This window comes from Saimiri boliviensis, chromosome 2 (genome assembly GCF_048565385.1).
Source record: "Saimiri boliviensis isolate mSaiBol1 chromosome 2, mSaiBol1.pri, whole genome shotgun sequence".
Classification (NCBI taxonomy): domain Eukaryota; kingdom Metazoa; phylum Chordata; class Mammalia; order Primates; family Cebidae; genus Saimiri; species Saimiri boliviensis.
The window spans coordinates 118,780,216-118,800,808 of NC_133450.1; the positions used below are offsets into that span (position 1 = coordinate 118,780,216).

General features: G+C 35.9%; 1 protein-coding gene across 11 annotated transcripts in view; it reads left to right on the top strand.

Annotated features, from left to right (window-relative positions):
• DPH6 (diphthamine biosynthesis 6) overlaps positions 1 to 20,593 on the top strand; it is a 520,575-nt gene that overhangs the window by 136,185 nt on the left and 363,797 nt on the right. For all 11 annotated transcript variants that reach the window (XR_012516413.1, XR_012516414.1, XR_012516415.1 and 8 more), the window contains one exon: positions 15,453 to 15,514. Coding sequence is in view for 8 of the 11 variants with exons in the window: in XM_074394120.1 (XP_074250221.1) it covers positions 15,453 to 15,514 (62 nt within the window). In the remaining 3 variants the exon portion in view is untranslated. The remainder of the gene's footprint in view (positions 1 to 15,452; positions 15,515 to 20,593) is intronic.

Consider the following 20,593-nt stretch of genomic DNA (forward strand, 5'->3'; position numbering starts at 1 on the left):
ATGTTTGCTTTATATAGTTTGTGCTCCAGTGTTAGGTGCATATATATTTACAGTTGTTATATCCTCTTGATGAATCAAATCCTTAATCACTCTATTATGATCTTTATTGTCCTTTTTAGTTTTTTGACCTAAGACCTGTTCTATCTAAGATAAGTGTAGATGTCTTTGTTCTCTTTTTGTTCTATTTGCATGAAATCCCTTTTTTCCATTCCTTTACCTTTTGTCTTTGAGGGTTTTTAAAGGTGCAGTGAGTCTCCTATAGGCATCATATAGTTGACACTCACATTTCATCCATTCTGCCCCTCTGTTTTTGACTGGAGAATTTAAAACATTTACATTCGAAGCAAAGAAGTCACATATTGAGATAACTCTTAACACAACCTCTAAGAGCTGTAAACATTTAAGTTTAATGGTAGAAATGGAAAATGTGAAAAATTGAAATAAGGTCCTTCCTGAGATAGTCACTTTTGTATATGTAAGCTCATTTTTTAGAGATTATATAATCAGTCTTCTTACCTGTTCTTTTAAATAAAAATTCTGCCATTTTATTTCTAAAAATAATTATAGAATAATGGTGTGTTCAGCATGAGTCTGGGAACAAATAAAAATTATATTTACCAGCAAAACAATTGGAGTTTTAAAGATACAGGTGAGGGGACGGAAGGCAGCAAAGCACACTGCCATGTGTGTACCTATGCAACAATCTTGCATGTTCATCACATGTACCCCAAAACCTAAAATGCAATTTAAAAAAAAAATGTTTTTTACTTGTTCTGGTGGTCAGTAAGCCTGGTAGAGATAGGAAGAGATTTCAAGGGAGGGAGAAGGAGAGAGAGAGAGAGAGAGAGAGAGAGAGAGAGAGAGAGAGCGCACGAGCGCGTGCACACACGCCCATTTTAGTTTGGAAGATAAACGAGTTATTCAGTTCTTGTATGCAATGGATTTATCAAGAATTAAAGACAGATTAGAAACTGTTTCTTAGAGTGATTGTGCCTTTTCTAATATCACCTACTGATTTTATAGTAAAACTCTAGGCTACAAAGGTTGAGATGAGAACACAGTTCATTTTACTTGACTCTTAGAAGTAGCATTGTCAACCATTTTGTGATGCTTCTCTCTTCATTTATTGGGCTGTACTGAAGAGATAAGCTTCTACTTGCTTTCATGACAGTAGATAATAAATTGATATAATTCAGCTGAGAAGTTGAAAAATGCATTGAAAATAATTGGGCATAACATTGTAGGGTTAACATTTATTCATAGATGATGCAATTAAATAAAACAGGCATTAACTTCAAGGTCAGTAAGTAAAGTAATAAAATTGAACATTTTAATTGAATTGTAATTGCTTCTCATTGATACATGCAAGTAAAATAAAATAGATGTCAGCTCTGCAAATTATGGTTCTTCCTCCTAATTAATTTCTTAATTCTGCATGGAGTTATCGGTGCCTAGGTCTTGTTGTGGGTTTTTTCATCCACCCAGCTTCCATCAAGGAATGTCTTTATGACATGGTGAAATGGTAAGCTATCAGGGTTTACAGTAAATTTTTTCTACACCTTGGCAAAAATATTATTAATAACTCAAAGTAACATATTTATGTATTAGAGTTAAAATGTACCTTAAATATAACATCATCCTAGATCTTATGGATTGTAATCTTCATTAATATTGATGTTTTTTGATATTGATATTTATGTCAACATTAACAAATATAATTGTCTCAGTGATCATAAAGGTTTTTATAGGAAGATAAATACATAAAGACTCACATTGTGTAATTTACTAGCTCAAAAGGTAAATTGTACTGACTGTTGAGGTTGTGGTGAAGCACAGTTTGTGTCTGTTCATGACCCAAGCTTCACGAGAAAAGAGACACCTAAATTGAATGAATTTTAAAAAGAAAAATCTTTTCCAAGGACTGAGGTAATTTGAAGCTTTTAGATAAAGTTGAATTGCATTGAAAAAGCCCATGAGCTGTTGTGGCTTTTTTCAGAGGCTTTTCATAGCTCCTCCAAAGATTTTAATATAATGTAGTTTTATGTAAAATAAAATGAGAATGATGATATTACAAAGATTAAGAGAGAGATTTTTAAAGTATACTGAAATTATATTGGGTCTAGAAACTAGGATTTATTTAGAGAAAAAGGAAATTGTGCCTTTTGGACCAGCTGCATTTACCAGTTAAATGGCTACTGCTTAAAAATTGAAAATGGAATGGATGTGTAAGATGGATTTTAAATTTACTAAGATCTTGTTATATATTCATATACTTTAAATGATTTTATGTGGTAGAATTATTTGAGTGCAAATATACTGGTGTATTAGCATCATTCTTCAGTTGTACTTAGAAATGTAAGTGGGTTCTTGTTGGTGAAGTAAACAGACTTTGTGATGTCTAGCTTTTGTGTTAAAATTTAACTCAGACATTGACTTCATTATTTAAAATGTTTGTCTCTGAACCATTTAAAACAAAAATCTAAAAATCAGTCTATTGAGAAATATGTTACTGATGCTAATATGACCCTGGCCTTCCATTCTGAATTAAGAAGTATAATTTAGAATCCTCTGTGCATATCATCTGGTTAGAAAATACCAAAACCAAAATACCTAAAATAAAATCTAAAATCTTAGAGCTTCATAATTATAGATAAGCTAACAATTTTTCACATTAAAAAGATCTGTTGTTTCAGATTTTTAAAAAAAAATTATTTTAATAATTGTCTTATTCCATTGAGGGAAATGAAAGTAAGTATTATAAACACTGCATATAATGCTTAGATGTTGGTAAGTGAAGGAACTTGTGGAATATGTAGAAGTGTACGAAAATTAAGTACTCAATCTTTATACTTATGAAAACAATTACTGTGAGTTTTTGTTTTTATGTATTAATAGTTTGATATTTATGGAATCATTGGTGTGCTAAGCATGAATTTCTTGAGAAAAGTTCTGTATTCAGATATATTCTGGGGTGAGATGAATAGTCTGTCTACATCTCTGACTAATATCTGATGCATAATAGTTTCAGCTGATTTAGAAAAGATCTCAAAGATCATGGTGGCTTCAGGCCATTGCTTTTGCAAGGACAGTAGCTGGAATTGCTAGGAATCTCTGGATCTTATCCAAGAAAATATATTCTATAAACAGTCTGCAATACATGTCATATGGACAGTGATCATGAGGTCCCCAAGGATTTGTCACTTTCTAATGAATAGAAAAATGTAAGCAAATGCAGATTGTGCTCAGATAAAGTAACCAGCAAGGCATCAAGAGAAAAAGACCTAAGTAGTTATTATAATCAAGTACAGTGGAACATATGCTATGTTGAATTAAAGTGTAAAAATCCATTCAGAATGGTATGCAGGCTATCATATTGAATTTAAACAAGTAGTTTTATTACTGAAACCTAGGCATTTTATAGAAAAGAATTATAGTCTGTTTAAATAGCATCACTTCATGATATAGGAACACCTAAATCACTGTTCATGCCAAAAAAGCCTTCCTAAATCACCTGACATAACCTCTGAAAAATATATTTTAAAATTGTTTATTTCTTACATCCTGCTAGTCCTTTTGTTTTAGATGTCCTTTGAAACCATCTTTCATGTATGTGAAATGTTGTTACTATTGTTCTGTCCTGTGTTAAATGTCCAAAAGAAGCTTATTCAACCCATGGCTGAGGACGGCTGTGAATGTGGCCCAATGCAAATTTGTAAACTCTCTAACACTGAGATTTTTTTGTGATTTTTTTTCCAGCTCATCATCTGTCATTAGAGTCAGTATATTTCATATGTGGCCCGTGACAGTTCTTCCAGTGTGGCCCAGGGGAGCCAAAAGATTGGACACCCATAGACTAAAACATCAGGCCCATGAATCATAGCAGCATATACACCCTCACTAAACTTTGTACAGACTCTTTTACCAAACCTGTAGATGCATATGAAGCTTATTTTATTATAAACTCTGAGAGAAAAGAAATCTGGCTCTTAAATATTTTAGCTACTTTCTAGCTTTACAATGATCTCCTTTTCTAGTGAAATGATCTCTAGTACATCTCAGGAAGATATTTAAAAATTTTTCTTTAATGTTTTAAATTTTATTATTTTCATGATTTTAGCTTCATAGAATTTTTAGTGTCTAACCCAATAACTAAATTGTAAATATTTTCATGAGTACAGAAAAGTCTTTCAATGCCAATTAATTTTTACCATGGTGTACCTGTGTGATGATCACAGATTCACGTGGAAAGTGTGCCTGGTGTGTTTTATGTTTATATTATTTACTGACTCATATTTAAAGGCAATACAAATTATTTTATTCCCTGTGGAATGCAACTATCTCTCTGATATGAGATATAACTGCAGTTTGGGGCTTGATACTCTACAATGAATTAAAAGACTGCTAAAAAATGAGATGTTATGGTGTCTACCGGGGTGAAACAGTGCGCTCTTAAATTCCCTTTCATGTATGATAGGCATATATTTACTTCCAGATTCATATGTACAATGCAAATCATAAATTCTCAAATCCAATCATGGGATACTTTTTAAATGATGCCCTAGTGCTGACTATGATTTATGTATGTGTTGTGCCCGCGTGCACACACACGTACACACACAATTGGAGGGAAGGCTAAAAACTTCCAGCCATGCTGACCTTGTATACTCATGCTTTGGAGTTAAACAAATTTCCATCCCAAACCCATGGCAGTCATAGATGAATATAAGAAGGAAAAATGTGAAAAACATAATTGTGCTGGAAAACACTGTAAACATCTCTGTTCGCTAGAAATGAAAAGATAAAAAATAGTGAAGACGACTGAAGTTGTATGCTGTAATGTAGGGATCAAGGAGGCAGGCAAAAGCAGTTGGGAGATCATGTTCTGTGGGGAAACAGAAATGAGAGGTGCATCATGTAGGTTCTCCTACATGAGGGAGAACCTCAAAGAGATCAAGAAAAACATAAAATCCATTTGTTTAAAAAAGCAATTATTAGAAAAATAAACTGCCCAGAAGGAAACAGTAACAAATGATATCAAAACCAATTAAAAATTTTAGATATGAAACATGGTCATAAAAACAAAAAAACCTCAGTGGGCAAAATAAATGGTAGCCAAGTCAAAGAGAAAAAGAGTACAGAAGAAAGAAGAGTAAAAGTAATTCACCAAGAAGGCATACAGAGGAAAACAATAGAAGAAGCCACAGAGAGAGGGAAAAAAATAGAAAAAATAATTTTAAAATATGGAGGCTAGATTGAATTTGCAATATTGTATAATAGGTGTTTCAAGGAAAAAATAGAAGGCAGACAAACAGATACAATAGTTGAAAATGCTCTGTATTTGAAGAAAGACATGAGTTTTTGGATTAAAAGTACTTATTAGGTGTTGTTCATTACTAATTAAAATAAATGTATGCCTAGACACATTGAAATAAGATTGCAAAATGTAATAAGTATTTTGAAAATTTTGTCATAGGTATGTTGAAATTTGTATAATCCAGCATATAGAAAATAAAAGATTCATTCAATGGGAGCCACTATCAGACTGACAGCATAATTTTCATTTGGAACAACAAATGCCAGAAGTAATATATTGCAACCAAACTATTATGAGAGTAACATAGAGACATTATGAGACCTGTAAAAACTAGGAGAGTATACCACCCACAAATCTTCTGTTAAACAGTAAAGATCAGACATTAGTTAGAAATAGATTGATTCAAGGAAAAACAAATGAGAAACAGTAGTGAGCATAAACATTGTAAAATATGTTGATAACCTTAACTTTTCTTGCTGAAAATAATGGACCAGAAAGTCAACACAGTAACTGAAATGGTGAAACCTGTTTAGTACCTAGTTAAAACATATTAGGGGAATCCACCAAGATGACCAAATAGGAACAGCTCTGGAGCACAGTTCCCAGCAAGAGAGACGTGGAAGGCAAGTGATCTCCGCATTTCCAACCCAGGTACTAAGTTCATTTCAATGGGACTGGTTGGACAGTGGGTGTAGCCCAAGGAGGCCAAACCAACACAGGGCTGGGCACTGCCTTACCCACCCAGGGAAGTGCAACTGACCGGAAGATCAGGGACTTCCCCCCAACCTCGGAGGATACTGTGCTTCTCCCATGGCCTCTGCAACACACAGACCAGGAGATCCCTGCCCGGACTGAAAAGCACTGTGAGTTACCAGCACAGATCTCAGCGGCAGCTCCGGCCGGTGCCCCGTGTTGTTGGCACAGATGTGGGTGGATGTTTTCACTAGCACTGAGAACGCCTGTGGGTTGGAGCTACCCACTCCGCAGAAAGAGGGAGAACTGAAAGCAGGGAGACAGGTGATATGGCTGGGCAGGTCCCATCCCTACAGAGACGAGGGTAGGTCCCACCCATACAAAGACCAGCAAACTGAAGCCCTATGTCTTGAAAGTTTTGCAGCCAGCACATCAGTTCGACCTCAGCCCAGGATGATCAAGCTCGGTGCGGGGAAGGGCATCCACCATTGGTGAGGTGGGTCTGACCTGGCTGTGTAAACAAAAGCCAGAGGAAGCTTGCACAACAGCTGCACTGAATCCATGACAGCCCGGCAGCACCTCTGCAGGCAGACAAGGGACAGATTGCCTCCTCAAGTGGTTTCCTGACCTCTGCATAACCAAAAAAATGCCTCATACAGGAGAGCTCTGGCAGACATCTGGCGGGTACCCTTCTGGGACAAAGCAACCAGAGGAAAGATCAGGCAGCAATCCTTGCTGTTTTGCAACCCCTTCAGGTGATTTCCAGGCAAGCAAGTTCTGGAGTGGACCTACCACAGTCCTACAGCAGAGGGACCTGACTGTTAGAAGGAAAACTAAAAAACAAAAATAACTTCAACATCAACAGAAAGGACATCAACTCAGAGACCCCATCCAAAGTCACCAACTTCAAAGATCAAAGGTAGATAAATCCATGAAAATGGGAAGAAACTAGCACAAAAAGGATGAAATCATCAAAGACCAGAAAACCTCTCCTCCTCCAAGGGATCACAACTCCTCACAGGTAAGAGAACAAAACAGGATGGAGAACGAGTTTGATGAATTGACAGAAGCAGGCTTCAGAAGGTGGATAATAACAAACTTCTCTGAGCTAAAGGAACATGTTCTAACTCAATGCAAAGAAACTAATAACCTTAAAAAAAAAAGGTTAGACAAAATGTTAACTAGAATAACCAACTTGGAGAAGAACATAAATGACTAGATGGAGCTGAAAAACACAGCATGAGAACTTACTGAAGCATACATAAGTTTCAATAGCCAAATCAATCAAGCAGAAGAAAGGATATCAGAGATCGAAGATCAACTCCACAAAATAAAATGAGAAGACAAGATTAGAGAAAATAAGATTGAAAAGAAATGAACAAAGCCTCCAAGAAATATGGGAATCTGTAAAAAGACCTAATTTACACTTGATCGGGGTACATGAATGTGACAGGGAGAATGAACACAAGCTGGAAAATACTCTTCAGGATATTATCCAGGAGAACTTCCCCAACCTAGCGAGGTAGGCCAACATTCAATATCTTTGTGAACACCACGAAGATGTTTTTCAAGAAGAGCAACCTCAAGGCATGTAATTGTCAGATTCACCAGGGTTGAAATGAAGGAAAAAAAATTCTAAGGGCAACCAGAGAGAAAGATCAGGTCACCCACAAAGGAAGCGCATCAGACTCACAGCAGACCTCTGTTACCCACAAAGGGAAGCCCATCAGACTTACAGCAGATCTCTCAGCAGAAACCCTACAAACCAGAAGAAAGTGGGAGCCAATATTCAATATCCTTAAAGAAAAGAACTTTCAACCCAGAATTTCATGTCCAGCCAAACTAAGCTTCATAAGTGAAGGAGAAATAAAATCTTTTATGGACAGGCAATTGCTGAGAGGTTTTGTCACTACAGACCTGCCTTACAAGAGCTTCGGAAGAAAACAGTAAACATGGAAAGGAACAACCAGTACCAGCCACTGTAAAAACATACCAAATGGTAAAGACCAATGAGGCAATGAAGAAACTGCTTCAAATAATGGGCAAAGCAACCAGCCAGTAAGAAAATAGCAGGATCAAAGTCACACATAACAATATTAACGTTAAATGTAAATGGCCTAAATGTCCCGTTTGAAAGACACATACTGGCAGACTGGATAAAAAGTTAAGACCCATTGGTGTGCCGTATTCAGGAGACCTATCTCATGTGCAAAGACACACATAGATTCAAAATAAAGGGATGGAGGAAGATTTACCAAGCAAATGGAGAGCAAAATAAAAGCAAGGTTGCAATCCTAGTCCCTGATAAAATGGACTTTAAACCAATAAAGATCAAAAGAGGCAAAGAGGGACATTGCATAATGATAAAAGGATCAATGCAACAAGAAGAGCTAACTATCCTAAATATATATGCACTCAATATAGAAGCAGCCAGATACATAAAGCAAGTTCTTAATGACCTACAAAGAGACTTAGACTCCCACACAGTAATAGTGGGAGATTTTAACACTCCACTGTCAACATCAGACAGATCAACAAGACAGAAAATCAACAAGGATATCCAGGACTTGAATGCAGATCTGGACCATGTGGACCTAATAGACATCTACAGAACTCTTCACCCCAAATCCACAGAATATACATTCTTCTCAGCACCACATTGCATTTACTCTGAAATTGACCACATAGTTGGAAGTAAATCACTCCTCAGCAAATGCAAAAGAACGGAAATCTCCGGGCATGGTGGTGTGTGCCTGTAGTCCCAGCTACTTGGGAGGATGAGGTGGGAGTATCGCTTGAGCCCAGGAGTTCTGGGCTGTAGTGTGCTATGCCGATCTGGTGTCCATACTAAGTTCAGCATCAATATGGTGATCTCCTGGGAGCAGGGGACCATCAGGTTGCCTAGGGAGGTGAACCAGCCCAGGTCAGAAACGGAGCAGGTCAAAACTCACATGCTGATCAGTAGTGGGATAGTGCCTGTGAGTAGCCACTGCACTCCAGCCTGGGCAGCATAGCGAGACACTGTCTCAAAAAAAAAAAATAATAATTGAAATAATAACAGACTCTCAGACCACAGTATAATCAAATTAGAAGTCAGGATTAAGAAACTCACCCAAAACCGCATAACTACATGGAAACTGAACAACGAATGGATAAAGAGTGAAATGAAGGCAGAAAGAAAGATGTTCTTCAAACCAATGACAACGAAGACACAATGTACCAGAATCTCTGGGACACATTTAAAGCAGTGTCTAGAGGGAAATTATAGCAATAAATGCCTACATGAGGAAGGAGGAAAGATCTAAAATCAACACCCTATTGTCAAAATTGAAAGAGCTAGAGGAACAAAATAAGAACAACTCAAAAACCAACAGAAGACAAGAAATAACTAAAGTGGAAGCAGAAGTGAAAGAGATAGAGACACACACACACACACAAAAAAAAACCTTCAAAAAATCTGTGAATCCAGGAGCTGGTTTTTTTAAAAAGATCAACACAATATACAGACCACTAGCCAGACTAATAAAAAAGAACAGAGAGAAGAATTGAATAGATGGCAATAAAAAATGATAAAAGGGGAGATCACCACCAATTCCATGGAAATACAAACTACCATCAGAGATTACTACAAATAACTCTTTGCACATAAACCAGTAAACTTGGAAGAAATGCATAAATTCCTGGACATTTACACCCTTCCAAGACTAAACTGGGAAGAAGTTGAATCCCTGAATAAACCAGTAACAAGGACTGAAGTTGAGGCAGCAACTAATATCCTATCAACCAAAAAAAGTCCAGGTCCAGATGGGACATAAAAAAGCTTATCCATCACAATCAAGTAGGCTTCATCCCAGGATGCAAGGCTGGTTCAACATACGCAAGTCTCTAAATGTAATCCATCATATAGACAGAACCAAAGACAAAAACCGCATGATCATCTCAATAGATGCAGAGAAGGCCTTCAACAAAATTCAACAGCACTTAATGCTAAAAACTCTAAATAAACTAGGTATTGATGGAACATATCTCAAAATAATAAAAACCATTTATGACAAACCCGCAGCCAATATCATACTGAATGGGCAAAAACTAGAAGCATTTTCTCTGAAATTTGGCAGTAGACAAGGATGCCCTCTGTCACCATTCCTATGCAGTATAGTATTGGAAGTTCTAGCCAGAGCAATCAGGCAAGAAAAAGAAATAAAGTGTATTCAGTTAGGAAAAGAGAAAGTCATATTGTCTCTATTTGCAGATGATATGATTGTATATTTAGAAGATCCCAAAATCTCAGCCCAAAATCTCAAGCTGATAAGCAACTTCAGCAAAGTCTCAGGATACAAAATCAATGTGCAGAAATCACAGGCATTCCTATAAACCAATAACAGACAAACAGAGCCAAATCATGAGCAAACTCCTATTCACAATTGCTACAAAGAGGAGAAAATACCTAGGAATACAACTAACAAAGGATGTGAAGGACCTCTTAAAGGAAAACTACAAACAACTGCTCAAGGAAGGAAGAGAGAACAAACAGATGGAAAAACATTCCATGCTCCTGGTTAGGAAGAATCGATATCATCAAAATGGCCATACTGCCCAAAGTAATTTATAGATTCAACTGTATCCCCATCAAGCTACCACTGACCTTCTTCACAGAAATGGAAAAACCACCTTAAACTTAATATGGAACCAAAAGAGAGCCCTCATAGCCAAGACCATCCTAAACAAAAAGAACAAAGCTGGAGGCATCACGCTGCCTCACTTCAAACTATACTACAAGGCTATAGTAATCAAAACAGCATGATACTGATACCAAAACAGAGATATAGACCAATGAAACAGAACAGCAGCCTCAGAAGTAATGCCACACATCTACAACCACTGGATCTTTGACAAACCTGACAAAAGTAAGCAATGGGGAAAAGATTCCTTCTTTAGGTGTTGGGACAACTGGCTAGCCATGTGCAGAAAGCAGAAACTGGACACCTTCCTTAACCTTACACTGAAATTAACTCCCAGTGGATTAAAGATTTAAACACAAGTCCTGACACAATAAAAACCCTAGAAGAAAACGTAGGCAAAAACATTCAGGAAATAGGCATAGGCAGGGATTTCATGACTGAAAACACCAAAAGCAGTGGCAACAAAAGCCAAAATACACAAATGGGATCTAATTAAATTTAAGAATTTCTGCACAGCAAAATAAACAGAGATCAGAATGAACTGGCAGCCAACAACGGAAAAAAAATTTTGCAATCTACCCATCTGGCTAATATCCAGAATCTACAGGGCTAATATCCAGAATCTACAAAGAACTAAAGCAGATCTATGAGAAAAAAACAAACCCATTCAAAAGTGGGCAAAGGATATGAACAGATACTTTTCAAAAGAAGACATTTATGAGGCCAGTAAACATGAAAAAATGCTCATCATCTCTGATCATTAGAGAAATGCACATCAAAACCACATTGAGATACCATCTCATGCCAGTTAGAATGATGATCATTAAAAAAAATCTGGAAACGAGATGCTGGAGAATATATGGAGAAACAGGAACACTTTTATGCTGTTGGTGGGAATGTAAATTAGTTCAGCCATTGTGGAAGACAGTGTGGCAATTCCTCAAGGATCTATAAATAGAAATTCCATTTGACCCATCAATCCCATTACTAGATACATACCCAAAGGGTTATAAATTGTTCTGTTACAAAGGCATATGTGCACACGTATGTTCATTGTGACACTGTTGACAATAGCAAAGACCTGGAACCAACTCACATGCCCATCAGTGATAGAATGAACAAAAAAAATTTGGCACATATATACCATGGAATACTAGGCAGCCATAAAAAAGGTTGAGTTTACGTCCTTTCTAGGGACATGGATAAATCTGGAAACCATAATTCTCAGCAAAGTAACACAAGAATTAAAAATGGAACACTGCATGTTCTCACTCATAGGCGGGTTTTGAACAATGGGAACACATGGGCCCAGGGAGGGGAACATCACACATTAGGGTCTGTTGGGGGTTGGGGGCTAGGGAAGGGACAGTGGGGTGTGGGGAGGTTGGGGAGGGATAACATTGGGAGAAATGACTGATGTAGGTGACTGGTGGATGGAGACAGCAAACCACCATGGCATGTGTGTGCTATGCAGCAATCCTGCAAGATCTGCACATGTACACCAGAACTTAAAGTACAATTAAAAAAAAATACCATACTAAATTCTGGTCTAAAAGATGCTAAGGATACTTAATACATTAAGACTTTTAAAATGTGGTTTTGAATGTGTGTAAAAAATCACAGATTATCTGAAAAGTAGGAATTCATTCTACAACATTCTAATCAGCAGAGTGAAATATTCAAATAATTTCAATTCAGTATGAGACAGAAAAAAAAGAAAAATATATAAAGCTTAATGTAACAGGAAATTTATACTAAGATGATAGAAACAGGTCCAGCCATATAATGTAAAATGTTTAAACTCAATTCTTTAGAGTCATATTTATAAGACCAGGTGAAACAAGAAAAAAATCTAATTACATGTAGGCATCTAAAACAAAAACAAAACCAAAAATCTGTGAACAAATAATGGAAATAACTATGTATGAAATATATTAACAAAAGAAAGGTGGTGTCACAGTGTTCACAGATGACACATAGTTTACAAGACAAAAATCAATGAAAAAGTCACTACTTCTTGATAAATGGAATAATTCCATCAAAAAGTTTAGAAATTATGCGTTTGTGTACATATAAAAACATAGCTCTTAAATATATTAAGGAAAAAATTGACAGAATTATAAGAAGAGATTATTACATCCAAAATCATAATAGGAGATCTTTTTTACCTTATTGGAAACTGATGGTTCATGGAGATCACAAATTTTTAAGGACATGAAAGATTTGAACATCAAAATTAACAAGTATGATCATGATTTTGCATGTTTGGGTACAGAATATTGCTTTCAACAGATAAAATACATACTTTCATTGAAACGCAAGTGGAGCATTTATAAAATTTGATCATGTTCTAGACCACAAGGAAACTTTACAAATTTTTTTTATTTTGTTAGAGCAGTTTTAGGTTCATAGCAAATTAACAGAAATGTACAGAGATTTTTCATAAACCCTGAAATTTGATCATGTTCTAGACCACAAGGAAACTTTACAAATTTTTTTTATTTTGTTAGAGCAGTTTTAGGTTCACAGCAAATTAACAGAAATGTACAGAGATTTTTCATACACCCTGATGCCATACCGCTTGGTCTCACCCGGTATCAACCTCTTCTGCTAGAGTGGTACATTTGTTAAAATTAATGAACTTACAATGACACATCATAATCACCCAAAGTTCATAGTTTACATTAGGGTTCACTGCTGGTGATGTGCATTCTGTGTGTTTAGACAAATGTATAATAGCATGTATTCATCACTATAGTATCATACAGAGTATTTTTCTACCCTACAAATTCTCTTCGTTCTGCCTGTTTAACCTTATCTGCCGTCTGCCCAAAACCCCTGGTAATCACTGATCTTTCTACTATCTTCATCGTTTTTCTTTTCCAGAATGTCATATAGTTCGAATCATACAGTATGGGCCTTTTTCAAATTGACCTTTTTCACTTAGTAATATGCATTTACATTTCCTCTGTGTATATTTATGGCTTGAGAGCTGATTTTTTTTTTTTTTAGCACTGAATAATATTTTACTGTCTGGATGTACACAATTTATTTAGTCATTCACCCACTGAAAGACATTTTGGTCGCTCTAGATTTTGACGGTTATGATTGAAGCTGCTATAAACATCCATGTGCAGGTTTTTGTGAAGACAGAAGTTTTTAATACCTTTGGGTAAACACCAAGGAACACCACAGTTAGATCATATAGTAAGAATATGTTCAGTTTTGTGAGAAACTGCCCAACTGTCTTACAAAGTGACTGTACCATTTTGTATTCCAATCAGCAATAGTATTGCTCTACATCCTTGCCAGCCTTTGGTGGTGTAAGTTTTCCAGATTTTGGCCACTATAATAGGGGTGTAGTGGTATCTTCTTGTTTTGTTTGTATTTCTCTAGTGACATATGATGTGCAGGATCTTTTCATATGCTTATTTACCATCGATATATCTTTAGTGAGGTGTCTGTATGGTCTTTTGCCCATTTTTAAACTGGATTGATCTTTGCTTATTGTTGAGTTTTAGGAGTTCTTTGTATATATTGGATTATAGTCCTTTATCGGATGTTCTTTGTACATATTTTCTCCCAGTTTGTGGCTTTTCTTCTTCTTCTCTTTATATTGCTTTCACAGAACAGAGGGTTTTTAATTTTTAATGAAGTCAGCTTATTAATTGTTTCCTTAATGGATCATGCTTTTGGTGGTCTATCTTAAAAGTCATCACCCTACCCAAGGCATCTAGATTTTTTCTTCTATTATAGGGGTTTTATAATTTTGCATTTTACCTTTATGTCTACAATCTATTTTGAGTTAGTTTTGTGAAGAATGTAAAGTCTGTGTCTAGATTCTTTTTTTTTTTTGCAAGTGGATATCCAATTGCTTCACACCATTTGTTGACAAAACTGTCTTTCCTCATACTATTGTCTTTCATTACATTAACTTATGTAAATGAAGCTATGCCAATATATGTAAATATGAATGTGAATATACAAAATGAATTTATTTTGTAGCCAGCTTGTGACATGATTTTTTCCTGGTAGGTTAGTCTTGGTGCATGGAAAGCATTCATATTGCTCACTCTTGTGTCTAGCACTCCATCACCTATATTACTCTACTATTATGTCAGTTTAATATCTTTTTATTAAAGGTTATGCACACGTTATTGGCACAATAATGATTTTTCAGCATTGTCTCTGTCTTTACTTGAAAAATACATTGTTGCAAAGGAGTTGAAGTGAAATGTCATTTAATTTAATAATGTAATTATTTGTGCCCATATGCTACTCTTAAGTGAATTAATAAAATAAGCATAACATCTACTGCTATTTTCTACTCTTCCTAAGTGAGAAGTTTGAAGTTTAAATAATATAGGGGCAAATCAGAAAATTAATGCTGTTGTCCATCACTAAAATAAATCATAACCACTAAAATATAAAGAATTACAATTTTATGTATTTAAAATGATACTGCTTTTTTCTATCCTAATTACAGTTTTACAAAATGGATAAAGGAATTGAAACAGTGCATCTGATAGTTGACACAGTGCATTTGAAATAAATGAAAACTTACTTCTCAGAAGCAACAAAAACAGTTACCCAAGGGGAATAGAAAAGTAAATACTAGCAAAGTACATTTAACTTTATGATCAAAGCAATTCAAAATATATACACACTGCTTTCTTAGGCGAGGAGGGGCCAAGGGAAGGGGAATGTGTCTTTAAAGTTCCCATGTGATAGTTATCTTTAAAAAATTTAACCTTTCTTGGCAGGCTTAGATCCTGATAAGCATCTTGGGAAAACCCTGGATCAAATGGAGCCTTACCTTGTAGAGGTAAGAATTTATACTAGTTCTCAAAATATAGCCCTCTAAAGCAGAAAATAATAATAATAATAATAATGTCATGATACAATGATTACAAAATTTATTTTATTTTAGAAAAAATCAAATAGATCCATATTTTTGTGAAAAAATTAAACTTCAAATGGAAATGAAAATGTTTAAAATTATAAAAATTAATTACAACTTGTTAACCCAACTATAAGATGAAGTTATACCTAAAAAGAAGTTGCTCTGTCAGAAAGTTTATTTTTATTAAAAAGAACGCTGTATTCTATATAAATTTTGCTATACTATTAAAGTATCTGATAGTCTTTGTGATCACATACTTTGCCATCAGAAACAGGAGTAGAAACTTTCTTTAGAGATTAATGTAACCTCTTCTCTTTTATCAATTAGGAAGTTAATTTGCAGCATGGTTAAAAAAAATTATCTCAAGATTTCAAATTACTTCTCATTGTGAAATCCTAAACATGCCCTAAACATTAAATATTCAGTTGTTTTTATTTGCTCTTTAATAAATGTACTGTATTTTATTAGAGTTTTAGAGCAAATGTTATGATTAGTATGACAAGGCATCATTAACTAGACTGCTTGATTATTACATTGTGTCGAGTATTTATATTCTACCGTGATGATGGAAAAAAGAAAATCTCTCTTCTTTGAAAGAACCAATCCCTTTTAACAAGTCCTTTTCTTGTCCCATGCTCTTAATTCATCCATATTGTCTCTGGGCTTTGTTAATACCATTGCTATGATATGAACTGTTAGCAGTTACACTTTTCAATAACTTCATGGGTTTTAATTTTTTTTTTTTGAAAGTTATTTGTAACTGATTATTTTATGGTTTATCAATCAATATGTACCAAATGCCTAGAAGTCTCTGAAACATTATTTCCTTCATAGTGTTAATTCCTTGATAATTACTATTAAGCATCTAATATATGCCAGGCAGATAGTAAAAATTAAATGAAAAAGGAAATTATTATATAATATGACAAATTATGTTTGGTTTCTAGATAATTTGGTGTCATTTATTTAAGTCAATTTGTGGAACATGGTTGCTTTCTATGCTTATCTGATAGGACTCTTCTCACAGCAATTTGTTCTATAGTTCCATTTATATCATGTTTACATCTGTTTACTGCCATTAGACTAAATTCAGCTTTTACCGAAACATTATATAAATTTATAGAAATGAAAGAGAAATTCAGAAGTGAGAGACTGTGGTATTAGCCATAGTTATTGGCCAGCAGACCTATTTCCAAAATTTGGAGTCGTAAGATTAGATTTTAAGTATGTTGATAATATTTGTATAAAGGCAAATAAGATTTTGAGAAGAATTGAGATGTTGATTATGAGTTAACCTGGATATTATCATAGGATATTTAAACACAAAATGTAGAAATCATTTTTTTTTTATTTTGTTTTTTTTTTTTTAATTGTGCTTTAGGTTCTGGGGTACATGTGCAGATCATGCAGGATTTTTGCATAGGTACACACATGGCAATGTGGTTTGCTGCCTCCATTCCCCCATCACCTACATCTGGCATTTCTCCCCATGTTATTCCTCCCTGACCTCCCCACCCCACCTCTGCTGTCCTTCCCTTGCCCCACCCACAACAGACCCCAATGTGTGATGCTCCCCTCCCTGTGTCCATGTGTTCTCATTGTTCAACACCCATCTATGAGTGAGAACATGCAGTGTTTTTCTGTTCTTGTGTCAGTTTGCTGAGAATGATGGTTTCCAGATTCATCCATGTCCCTACAAAGGACATGAACTCATTGTTTTTTATGGCTGCATAGTATTCCATGTGTATATGTGCGACATTTTCCTTGTCCAGTCTATCATAGATGGGCATTTGCGTTGGTTCCAGGTCTTTGCTATTGTAAACAGTGCCACAGTGAACATACGTGTGTATGTGTCTTTATAAGATAATTACTTGTGATCCTTTGGATATATACACAGTAATGGGATTGCTGGGTCTAATGGAATTTCTATTTCCAGGTCCTTGAGGAATTGCCACACTGTCTTCCACAATGGCCGAACTAACTCACACTTCCACCAACAGTGTAAAAGTGTTCCTATTTTGCCACATCCTCTCCAGCATCTGTTGTCTCCAGATTTTTTAATGATTGCCATTCTAACTGGCATGAGATGGTATCTCAATGTGGTTTTGATTTGCATTTGTCTAATGACCAGTGATGTTGAGCATGTTTTCATATGTTTATTGGCCTCATATATGCCTTCATTTGAAAAGTGTCTGTCCATATCCTTTGCCCACTTTTCAATGGGTTTGTTTGTTCTTTTCTCATAGTTCTGCTTTAGTTCTTTGTAGATTCTGGCTATTAGCCTTTTGTCACATGGGTAAGTTGCAAAAATTTTTTCCCATTCTGTTGGTTGCCGGTTGACTCTAATAATTGTTCCTTTTGCTGTACAGAAGCTCTGAAGTTTAATTAGATCCCATTTGTCTATTTTGGCTTTTGTTGCCAGTGCTTTTGGTGTTATAGTCATGAAGTTCCTGCATATGCCCATGTCCTGAATGGTTTTGCCTAGGTTTTCTTCTGGGGTTTCTATGGTGTTAGGTCTTATGTTAAAGTCTTTAATCCATCTAGAGCAGGCATCCCCAAACTACGGCCCGCGGGCCGCATGCAGCCCCCTGAGGCCATTTATTCGGCCCCCCACCGCACTTCAGGAAGGGGCACCTCTTTCATTGGTGGTCAGTGAGAGGAGCACAGTATGTGGCAGCCCTCCAATCGTCTGAGGGACAGTGAACTGGCCCCCTGTGTAAAAAGTTTGGGGACGCCTGATCTAGAGTTAATTTTAGTGTAAGGTATCAGGAAGGGGTCCAGTTTCTGTTTTCTGCACGTGGCTAGCCAGTTTTCCCAACACCATTTATTAAACAGGGAATCCTTTTCTGGAACATTGCGTGTTTGTGTCAGGTTTGTCAAAGATCAGGTGGTTGTAGATGTGTGGCATTGCCTCCAGGGCCTCTGTTCTGTTCCATTGGTCTGTATCTATGTTTTGGTACCAGTACCATGCTGTTTTGATTACTGTAGCCTTGTAGTACAGTTTGAAATCATGTAGCATGATGCCTCCAGCTTTGTTCTTTTTGCTTAGGATTGTCTTGGCTGTTTGGACTCCCTTTTGGTTCCATATGAAGTTTAAGGTGTTTTTTTTTTTTTCCATTTCTGTGAAGAAGGTCATTGGTAGCTTGATGGACACAGAGTTGAATCTGTAAATTACTTTGGGCAGTATGGCCATTTTTACGATATTGATTCTTCCTAATCTTGAGCATGGAATGTTTCTGCATCTGTTTGTGTCCTCTCTTACTTCCCTGAGCAGTGGTTTGTAGTTTTCCTTAAAGAGGTCCTTTACATTTTTTGTTAGTTTTATTCCTATTTTATTCTCTTTGTAGCAATTGTGAACGGGAGTTTTCTCATCATTTGGCTCTTTGTTAGTCTCTTCTTGGTGTACAGAAGTGCTTGTGATTTCTGCACATTAATTTTATATCCTCAGACTTTGCTGAAGTTGCTTATCACTTTAAGGAGATTTTGGACTGAGCTGATAGGGTCTTCTAAATATACAGTCACATTGCAAATAGAGACAATTTGACTCCCTCTTTTCCTAATTGAATACTCTTTATTTTTTTTTCTTGCCTAATTTCTCTGGCTAGACCTTCCAATACTATATTGAATAGGAGTGGTGAGAGATGGCATCCTTGTCTAGTGCCAGATTTCAAAGGGAATTCTGTCAGTTTTTGTCCATTCAGTATGGTATTGGCTGTAGGTTTGTCATAAATAGCTTTTATTGTTTTATGTTCCTTCAATACCTAGTTTATTGAGAGTTTTTAGCATAAAGGGCTGTTGAATTTTGTCGAAGGCCTTCTCTGCATCTATTGAGATAATCATGTGTTTTTGACTTTGGTTCTGTTTATATGGTGGATTACATTTATAGACTTGAGTATGTTGTACCAGCCTTGCATCCCTAGAATGAAGCCTGCTTGATCATGATGGATAAGCTTTTTGATGTGCTCTTGCAGTCAGTTTGCCAGTATTTTATTGAAGATTTTTGCATCTATGTTCATCATGGATATTGGCCTGAAGTTTCTTTTCTTGTTGAGTTTCTGCCAGGTTTTGGTAACAGGATGATGTTAGTTTCTTAAAATGATTTGGGAAGGATTCCTTTTTTTTGTATTGTTTGGAATAGTTTCCAAAGGAATGGTACCAGCTCCTCTTTGTATGTCTGGTAGAATTCAGCTGTGAACCCATCTCGGCCTGGACATTTTTTGGTTAGTAGGCTATTCATTGCTACCCAAACTTCAGCCCTTGTTATTGGTCTATTCAGGGTTTCAACTTCTTCCTGGTTTAGGCTTGGGAGGGTACAAGTGTCCAGGAATTTATCCATTTCTTCCAGGTTTACTGGTTTATGTGCATAGGTTGTTTGTAGTAATCTCTGATTGTAGTCTGTATTTCTGTTGAATCAGTGATGATATCCCCTTTATCGTCTTTCATTACATCTATTTGATTCTCCTTTTTCTTTTTTATTAATCTGGCTAGCAGTCTATTTTGTTGATTTTTTTCAAACTACCAGCTCCTGGATTTATTAATTCTTTGAAGCGTTTTTTGTGTCTCTGTCTCCTTCCATTCTGCTCTGATCTTAGTTATTTCTTGTCTTCTGCTAGCTTTTGAGTTTTTTTGATCTTGCTCCTCTAGCTTTTTCAATTTTGATGATAGGGTGTCAGTTTTAGATCTTTCCTTGCTTCTCATATGGGCATTTATTGCTATAAATTTCCCTCTAGACACTGATTTAAATGTGTTCCAGAGATTCTGGTACGTTGTGTCTTTATTTTCACTGGTTTCAAAGAACATGTTTATTTGCCTTCATTTCATTGTTTATCCAGTCAACATTCGGGAGCCAGTTGTTCAATTTCCCTGAAATTGTGTAGTTCTCAGTTAGTTTCTTTTCCTGAGTTCTAATATGATTGCACTGTGATTGAGAGACTGTTACGATTTCTCTTCGTTGCATTTGCTGAGGAGTGATTTACTTCCAGTTATGTGGTCAAGTTTAGA